General features: G+C 44.7%; 1 protein-coding gene across 1 annotated transcript; it reads right to left on the reverse strand.

Moving 5' to 3' along the window:
• Window positions 1–868: 868 nt before the first annotated feature.
• On the reverse strand, window positions 869–10,187 carry LOC108697283 (5-hydroxytryptamine receptor 6-like). Its single transcript, XM_041571759.1, is given in 4 exon segments — window positions 869–1,460; window positions 2,884–3,012; window positions 9,376–10,069; window positions 10,071–10,187. Coding segments are annotated over 4 exon segments (1,239 nt in total). The 5' UTR covers window positions 10,091–10,187; the 3' UTR covers window positions 869–1,064.

Consider the following 10,187-nt stretch of genomic DNA (forward strand, 5'->3'; position numbering starts at 1 on the left):
GCTTTCCGGGCCTGTTTCTAGCATTTACTGACTATGGCCTTTATACTTAGTGTTTTGCAGCCGTAGAGCCCGGATTCCCCCATGGACCTGTGTTACCTTTCCTGATGCAGATGTCGGGCTGAAAATGGTCTGGTACTCGTTGTGCTTTCTATAATTTCCTTAAAGGGGATTCGTCACCCAAAAAAATTATTCATAATCCTATTTTATCACATTAGTCAAGCAAAATGAACTTTAATTACACTGTATAAATTATCTGAATCTTGTTTCCTTCAGTCTGGGAACTCATAATTATAACAAGCAGGCAGGAGCCATTTTGTGGACACTGTTATTAAGACAAGTCTTGTATCATCTCAGAATCTTGTTTGTGCACCAGAATGGGGGACCTGATGTCCATCCCCATGTCCTGGTTACACAATTAAATGGTGAAGAGATTGGGGGGAATGTGGGGAGAGCAGTGACATGTAGGAAGTGCTGAATGGAAAGTGAAAGTAATTGCCATTGGCATAGAGGAGGGGCAGACAACATTTGATTGACAGCTGAGATTTTTAAATGAGTTTACAACAGCTATGAATGCTTTGATAAAAAATAGAAATTGGATTTCATGTTTCATTTGAAAAGGACTTTTATTATACAGATTTTTGCGTCTTGGTGACAGGTCCACTTTAATATATATATATATTTGTTTTTAAGGCTCATGGCACACAAAGCATATTATCACTGGTTTTCAGCAGAGGAGAAGCCAGCAGTTGTGGACAGTTGTAGGTCTATTAATGCAGAACATTTGCCCAATTCTCCTCCTGCTGAAAAATACCAGTGGAGAAGACACCCTGAGCCTTATGGGTATCCTGAATTTGGGGCATCTCCCCTATTTTGTTTCTTTTTTTACTTCTTGACATTAAAAAAATTAAAAAACATACAGTAATAGATATGATGCCCAGCCCTGTCCCCACCCAATCTGTTGTCCTTGAAATGAAGTCAAAAGTCCATTATTAAAAGTAGATTTTTTTTTCTCTCTCTCTTTCTCTGTTTTGGTCTGACACTCAGAGGAACAAGAGAACATTGGGTCAGTCCATTGGCGTGTTCAGCTGATGCACCTGCAGTTCCTGCTCCAGGTCGAAGAGGTTGACGGAGTCGGAGGCAGTCACAGGGAGTGGGTCGGTGCTGTGTTCCTTGGTGGGCAGGAGATGCTCGTTGCCCACAGTGGCCGAGTACATGGATTCTGTCTCCCCCCGCAAGGTCAACACGTTCCTCAGCGAGAAACCCAGGCGCGGGGCACTGTTGGAGTTGCGGATAGAGAGGGAGATGACACGGGAGCGGCGGCAGCAAGGCAGGTACTTACCCATCGCTCGTTTAAAGTCTCTCATAAACAGGGGGTAGATAATAGGGTTCATGGTGCTGTTACAGTATCCCAGCCAGGTGAGGACATCAAACAGACTGGGGGGCACACAGTCACTCACTGCCTGTATGGGAAATAATTCTTATTATTGCATTGATCTTGTATTAGATTAGATGAGGGCAAGAGTATGGTGAGTGTCAAGCTGAAGAACTTTGGGGCAACCAGAAACCCAACCTGTAGGTCCAAACCTTCCACCCCCCCCCTCAACCACTGCTTGTGGCTACTACTAGTCTTAGCCACCAAACACTTCTGCTTGTCTAATTGTGCCATGAGATTGGTGTCAGGTAATCGGCTGTGGGACTATGAGGAATGGTTGGGATGTTTCCTGGTGTCCTGCTTGACTAGTCTGACTCTGATGTTGGCCGTAGGCGAAATATAATTATTAACAGACCCATACCAGTCTGCAGTGTGGACCAGAGAGTCCCGAGGTTTACAAAATTCTTTCTGTAAAGGGCAATCGTTACCAAACTGTGGACTTCCCTAGAGGACCCAAGCCACGGACCAGGAGTGGGAAAGGGGCCATTTAAAGTTCAGTGATGCTGAGAATTTAATTTAGTGATTATTTGCTTTCCTGGAAATTCCTGTAATTATTCTTTATGGTAATTATTCTTTATGGTGGTATGATGGTTACTTGTAACCTTGAATATCCTAAATTTAAATAGCCAGTGCTCCCTGCTGTTGAGTTGGCTGCCCAAAAGTTATTGGCTCGTGAAGCATCTCCTGACACTTCTCTGCTCAGCTCCAGGGTCGGACTAGTGAGTACAGGGCCCACCGGGGCTGCCGCCCCATGGGGCCCTTGCCGCTCCCCCCTCACACCTCAATTGAGGTGCAATGTTGCCCACCCCCAAGAGTGTGTAGAGTCAACTTTCTAGCAGCACTTCGGGGGAGGGAAATCAGTGGCTTGGAGCGCCATCTGGGATCGGGTCTAGTCAATTGCTCATTGTGATTGGAGGGATTGAACTGAACACAAAGGCATCAGGAGGCAGTTCCTACTTCATTGACTAAATCATAGGTCAACTGGCCTGCCAAAGTGATTAGCAAGGGGTGCTTCTATTGCAAATAGATGATAATAGTAGCTAAAACTGCAAATATCATGAAAGCTTAAAGAGAAAAATTTAAAGAAGAGCACTGTATTTGTTCAGGTGTGTATAGTTCCTTTATAAATTAATCCATGGCCACAGGTTCTAAGAGATCTCTGTGGATCCCAGACTGGTCCTAAAATGACATAATTTTATTAGCATGAGTCCTATGAAGTACAATGGTAATGGGCCCCACTACATGGAGATTGAGAACTGGTTCACCCCAAAGACCTTTAACCTGCGGGTTCAGTGGTTCAACTCCCAGCTGCACACAGCAACTAGAAATTGGCAGTTTGGCTGCAAAAGCTGGGTATAAGGTCCAGAAAGCAGGGCCTAAGCCCACCTATATTCCCATGGGTTCCTAATTCCCTCTGAACCTGGGAACCAATGGCAGATTATTAACTGTACCTGGACTACATTTGCCACGAAGAAAGGTAGCCAAGCCACAAAGAACATGCCCAGCAGGATGCCCAGAGTCAGACTGGCCTTCAGCGCTTTCTTACTGTGTTTTGTCACAAACTTTCTGCTGTCCAGCACCTGCCAATGACAAGAGAGATGTGTGCCGGCACAGACAGGTAAGTACCTAAGCACACAGACAGGTAGGTACCTAAGCACACAGACAGGTAAGTACCTAAGCACACAGACAGGTAGGTACCTAAGCACACAGACAGGTAAGTACCTAAGCACACAGATAGGTCAGTACCTAAGCACACAGACAGGTAAGTACCTAAGCACACAGATAGGTAGGTACCTAAGCACACAGACAGGTAGGTACCTAAGCTCACAGACAGGTAGGTACCTAAGCTCACAGATAGGTAAGTACCTAAGCACACAGATAGGTCAGCTGCTCCTGATCTCGGCGGAAGACATTGTATCCTTTGCATCTTTTTTTACTTGTCAGTTCTAAAGGGTAACTAAGCCTAAACACGTATAATTGCACAGATCAATGGCATATTGGCAAAACATTCAGGCTACTGCTATAGGCGCTGCTATGTTGCCTGCACAGACAAGGAGTAGATTCCGAGTGTATAACTGGACTCTATCAAATGACAATCTGGCGCTATAAGGACCTGGTTCTGTTTGAGTCCCCATAATATCAGTGCTGCTTGTGGCCCAGTAAAGATTTTTAGGATTCTAAATGCTGGAGGGACTGAGGCACGAGGCAGAATGTTTGACATATGCACTGGTGCATTGTGGGAATTAGCCGCATCCTATTATAATTAGTGCTCAGTGCCCCAGAAATAAACAGCAGGGGGACACGTATATTTTATTCATGGGTCGGGCGACAAGCCTGTGATTGGCTCATTCAGAGCTGGAAATATATTCGCTTGATTTAAATGGGTGGGCGGAGTCATGGCCGACGGCTGCTCTGCTCTGATCAACTAAATATTTTATGTGTCATAATATCCAGGGACAAATAGATGGATGCAATTTTCAGATAATCTCATTCAAATCGTTCTTATTATTTTTAGTATAATTTTTCATCTATATGGGATCCGTTATCCGGAAACCCATTATCCAGAAAGTTCCGAATTACGGAAAGGCCGTCTCCAATAGGGTCCACTTGATCCCAACTAAGATATAATTAATCCTTATTGGAAGCAAAAACCAGCCTATTGGCTTTATTTAATGTTTATATGATTTTCTAGTAGACTTAAGGTATGAAGATCCAAATTACAGAAAGATCCCTTATCCGGAAAGCCCCAGGTCCAGGACTTTCTGGATATCAGGTCCTGAGTTTTCTGGATAACAGGTCCCATGCCTGTAATAAAACAGTAACTTGTACTTGATCCCAACTAAGATATAATTAATCCTTATTGGAAGCAAAACCAGCCTATTGGGTTTATTTCATGTTTATATGATTTTCAAGTAGCCCTAAGGTATGAAGATCCAAATTACGGAAAGATTTGTTATTCCGGAAAACCCCAGGTCCTGAGCATTCTGGATAACAGGTCCCATACCTGTATTTCCTATTATTATTGATTTACAGAGTTGGTGGGAGGGGGACCAGGTAGTAAAGTTCATTTCAGCTCATCAGAATTCAAAGGAAAATCTTTCCTTTGTTCTCCCTAAACTGAAAAATTTCCATTGGTTTTTACACTGAAATGTTTAAACATTTCCAAAATGGCAAAAATTTTTATAACCTGTAGGCAAAATAATCGCAAGAAAAAACTTTGATCTCGCACAATAAATTTGCACGCATTGATTAGAAATTTCAGATCAATTTCGGGTTCTCAGGAGGCAGAGAAATAATATTTCACATTCCTGAACATGAAATTGTGTTGGGTTTCACCATGATTTTATCATAAGGTTTTCTCACCAAAACTTTTAGGGGCAAATTCACTAAGATTCGTAGTTTCGCCAGCGCTCCGCAAATTCACTAAAATCCGAAGTTGCGCACAGGGGTAGCGTAAGTTTGCGAATTTGCGCTAGCGTTGATTCGCCAAGCGAAGCGAAGTTTCGCAAGCGATGGTTCATTTGCATACGGCGCCAAATTCAAATTTCAATGGAGGAATACGTATCAGCACTACAAATGCCTAGAAAAACTTCAAAACATCAAATAAAATGTTTATTTTACCCTACACGTGTGCCCACTGTATAGTTAAGGTGCCATGAGTTAGGAAATGTAGGGGGGAAGGAGGGGAGCCCCAAAAAAAATTTCGATCTTTTTCAGCCTATCACCCATAATGTAGAAAACACGCCAGCGTTTTTTGGGACTTAGAAAATTTTTTGACTTTTTTTGAAGCAATCCCTATCTACTCTATTGCGCTTCGCCTGGTCTGAGGTGGGGAAGGAAGTCTAGCGTAAAAGGTAGCGTTCAGTACACTGCGCAAGTTAGTGAATTTGCGTAGTTACATCCATAGCGAAAATTCGCCAGCCGTAAGGGTGCGAAGTAACACTAGCGAATCTACGCCAGCGTTCATTAGTGAATCTGCGCAGTAACAAAAATGCCCAACGCTAGCGAATTGACGCTAGCGTTCGGCACTTCGGCGCTTAGTGAATTTGCCCCTTAGTCTTTAAGCCTCAGATGGAAAAAATATCTCAAACCCAGAGACAGAATTATTGCTTCAATAATATTATTTTTATAGCACTTTTTTCCCAAAGCCTTAATATATTATGGATGGAGAAGATGCTTCTTCTTGAATTCAAAAAGTCTGAGTGATCAGAAATATCTTGAGTCTGATTTTAAAAACATGCCGAGATTTTTTCTGTCGCGAAAATTTTCGCCACAGTTTTGTGATAACATTCGCGGGTGGCAAAACGCAGAAATTTGCCGGGAATCCATGGCTGCCATAAATCAGCCAATCGCTACTCTGGGCACCTTGAATCTTCCTGACTCTGAAGAACGAAGGACACGAGGGATCTGAAGCTCCTCCAGATAAACAGGACCTTGATTATTTAGAGATTTACAGACAAGAAGGTAATTTTGAAGACAATTCTCCATTTATTTGGAATTAGAACAGACTGAGATACAGCAGTGATTTTCTGCATCATTAAGTACAGTGGACCCTGCCCGAGGGTTCAAGGGGAAATTATCCATTGTGCAATGAATAATATGTGGCCGAGCGAGATGCACAGGGGAGAGTGGCCAGACTTGACAATATCCATAATCTTTGCCTCATTGTTGCAGCACATGTAGCTCATTGATCCAGTGGGGAACCAGTCACAGTTTTACATCAGATTTTTATGCCTTTAATCCACACCGAGAGTGGCTTCAGTGCACTTTCCATTTGTTGGGTGATCGATGGAAAGGAAATCTGACATCTACTTAATGTTATGGATTTGTCATGTTTGATCAGCGGCAGTGCAAGGAAAGGGGGTTTACAGATGGACCCTGCCCAGACAGAGGAGAAGGTGAGTGGTAAATACAGAATGAGGAACCACAGATGGACCCTGCCCAGACAGAGGAGAAGGTGAGGGGCACATACAGAATGAGGAACCACAGATGGACCCTGCCCAGACTGAGGGGAAGGTGAGGGGCACATACAGAATGAGGAACCACAGATGGACCCTGCCCAGACAAAGGAGAAGGTGAGGGGCACATGAAGAATGAGTAACCACAGATGAACCCTGCCCAGACAGAGGAGAAGGCAAGGGCACATACAGAATGAGGAACCAAAGATGAACCCTGCCCAGACAGAGGAGAAGGTGAGTGGCACATACAGAATGAGGAACCAAAGATGAACCCTGCCCAGACAGAGTGAAAGGTGAGGGGTAAATACAGAATGAGGAACAACAGATGGAGCCTGCCCAGACAGAGAGGAAGGTGAGGGGCACATACAGAATGAGGAACCACAGATGGACCCTGCCCAGACAGAGGAGAAGGTGAGGGGCACATACAGAACCAAAGATGAACCCTGCCCAGACAAAGGAGAAGGTGAGGGGCACATGAAGAATGAGGAACCACAGATGGACCCTGCCCAGACAGAGGAGAAGGTGAGGGGCACATACAGAATGAGGAACCACAGATGGACCCTGCCCAGACAAAGGAGAAGGTGAGGGGCACATGAAGAATGAGGAACCACAGATGGACCCTGCCCAGACAAAGGAGAAGGTGAGGGGCACATGAAGAATGAGGAACCACAGATGGACCCTGCCCAGACAGAGGAGAAGGTGAGGGGCACATACAGAATGAGGAACCACAGATGGACCCTGCCCAGACAGAGGAGAAGGTGAGGGGCACATACAGAATGAGGAACCAAAGATGAACCCTGCCCAGACAGAGTGAAAGGTGAGGGGTAAATACAGAATGAGGAACCAAAGACAAACACTGTCCGTATTGAAACATGGAATTAAATTCTACACATTAAGGCAGAATCTCTTCCACATTTAGGCTTTATCCTGAATTACAGATTGCTAATAATTAGCTGGATGTTATTAACTGGATGCAGAATGGACAAATCTGAGTAACGTTGTTGGCTGAACAAATTATCGTTTGGAAATGATTTTCTCTTGATTAAATCATCGTTACACAGTCTTTGTACCTTAATGTTTTCTATATGAGGCATTCACTGTTTATTTGAATTTGCACTGGGACAGGTACATTTTCTCTGCTTTCCTCTTACTTGTGGAACAGGTGTGTAACATCAGCAGCCATTTTTGGGGCTACCCCACCTCCCATTCAATAACAGAAAGCAGTGTTTGCATAAATCAAATAAAAGGGCATTTGGGGTTGATGGAAGTCTGTTGCACGGCTACTGTGTGTCCCTTTAAACAGGGCCCTCAGTTCCATTCAGTCTCATGGAGGGGTGATAATCCTTAACCCTAATGCTCTGGCACAGCCCACTCGGACTTTCCCTTCTTAGGGACTGTATGTAATAATCAGGTGTCGCCTATGGAATAGAGTCATTTATAGGGGGTGGGGAATTAAGTGGAAATGTGGGTGGGACTAGGACATTGATGGCAAATTAAAAGTGGGAGGGGCATGGAGTGTGACGCAGTGGGCTGGACTAGAACATGTAGATGGCTTCTTCTTGTTTTTATCTCCACTCAATGGGTACAATGGGTAACACTCCTTTGGAACTTTTGACCTAAAAATGGATATGCTGGCTTCCGATTATCATACACTTGACTGTGCCATTTAAAGTTATTTCATTGACCACTTGTCTGTTATAACTCAGTTGTCTTATTTTTGTCCAAGAAAAAAACCACAATACAATAACAATAAGAGAGTCAGTGATAAATCATGGAGCACAGATGGACACAGAAGATTGAAAACAGCCACACTGAAGATGGCTAATATAGAGCTAGGTCATTGTTTATAACTGGACAGGGATTTTGGACAGAGTTAGGTCATGGTGCCCAGGTGCTCAGAGGAGATGGGGAATAAGAAGGCAGATCATGGTGCACAGGTGAGCAGAAGAGATGAATAATATGGAGGCAGGTCATTGTGAACAGGATGGGTAGTATGGTGGCAGGTCATGGTGCCCAGATGCCCATAGGAGTCAAGGAAGACAGAGGCAGGTCATGGTGCACAGAGGAGACATGTAATATGGAGACAGGTCATGGTGCATAGGTGCCCAGAGGAGATGGGTGATACAGAGGCAGATCATGGTGCACAGATGCCCAGAGGAGAAGGGTAATATAAAGGCAGGTCATGGTGCCCAGAGGAGACAGGTAATATGGAGACAGTTCATGGTGCACAAATGCGTAATTTGGAGACAGGTCATGGTGCACAGATGCCCAGAGGAGAAGGGTAATATGGAGACAGGTCATGTTGCACAGGTGCCCAGAAGAGAAGGGTAATATGGAGGCAGGTCATGGTGCACAGGTGCCCAGAGGAGATGGGTGATACAGTGGCAGATCATGGTGCACAGATAGAAGAGACTGAGCTCTCGCTATTTGAGCAATTCTGTGACTTAGTGCCATTGATTATTTTTAGTGGACTCGACTGGTTTCCCGTATAATAGACCTATACAATGTGACTGCCCATTCACATATAACAAAAGAGTGCCGGCTTATTCTGCCCTGAAGGCACAGAATGGAGTGTGGATAATAGCAATCACTGTATTCACTCCGTGTGCTCTTGTACCTGCACCACCTGCGGGAATGTCTCCTTCCATCTCCAATAAAGTCTTGCTTTAACATTATAAGAAATAGTAATATTTATATATTCAAATTATAATAATAAGTTGGGGCTTTTAACATTAGATCTTGAAGGAGAAGAAAACATGATTCTAAGCAGCTTTCCAGTACTTACAGTATTTACTGATGCGGTTGCTTGTGAAAACAGTGTTTATTGTTTCAGAAGTCAGAGCCAGCAGTGCAAAAAATCTAAACAGCCGGACAGAGATAGTGTTTTCAAAAATAATACAAGTTCCCCAGTGACCTTCCTCATTGAGACCTTCCATCTCTTACCTGGACTTAATACAGAAGAGCGAAGCAATGAACGATACTCACCTGTGCATGATCCTCGGATGCGCTGGGCACGTTGGTTATCAGAGATGCCACTTGGAGGGCCTGCTTCCGGGCAGCCAAGAGGATCCGACAGTAGGTGAAGCAGATGGCTACTGAAGGCAAGAAGAAAGTGAGGCAAGAAGCCACTAAGGCGTAAGGTAAACTGACAATGAGGCGGCATTGCTTCTCCTCTGCCCCAGAAGTCATGTTGATGTGCTGTAGATCAAAGTCCTGCTCATGCCACCCCATCTCAATGGGCAAGAAGGAAGCCAAGGCGGCCAACGTCCACGTGGCTAAAATCAAGCAGAGGGCCCGGCAAGAAGTCATCCTCAGTTTGTACTTCAGGGGGGAGATGATGAGCAAATAGCGGTCCAAACTGATGACGCAAAGGTTCAAGATGGAGGCACTGCAGCACATGACGTCGAAGGAGTACCAGATGCAGCAGAAGTCCACGTCCAGGATCCATTTGCCATAGAGCTCATTCAGCATGGCCGGCGGCATGACTACCAGTCCCACCATGAGATCAGACATGAAAAGAGACACCAGGAAGTAATTAGAAGTGTTCCGAAGTGACCTCTGAGTGAAGATGAGGAGGATGAGGAGAGAGTTACCCAAGGTGGTCAGTAGAATGATCAAGCACAGGAAGGTGCCCACCCAAATGTTGGGTCCATGGGGAGAAGACCTCTGCGTCGTCCCTTCCATCCCAATGTTCATCCATGAGCCGACAGATGAAGAGTTCTCCTACTTACTTGCTTCTGTCTTCTCCATGGATCCTACACCCCTGCACCCCCATTCCTGTTTCCCCCAACTCCTTC

This window comes from Xenopus laevis, chromosome 7S (assembly GCF_017654675.1).
Source record: "Xenopus laevis strain J_2021 chromosome 7S, Xenopus_laevis_v10.1, whole genome shotgun sequence".
In the NCBI taxonomy this organism is placed as follows: Eukaryota; Metazoa; Chordata; class Amphibia; order Anura; family Pipidae; genus Xenopus; species Xenopus laevis.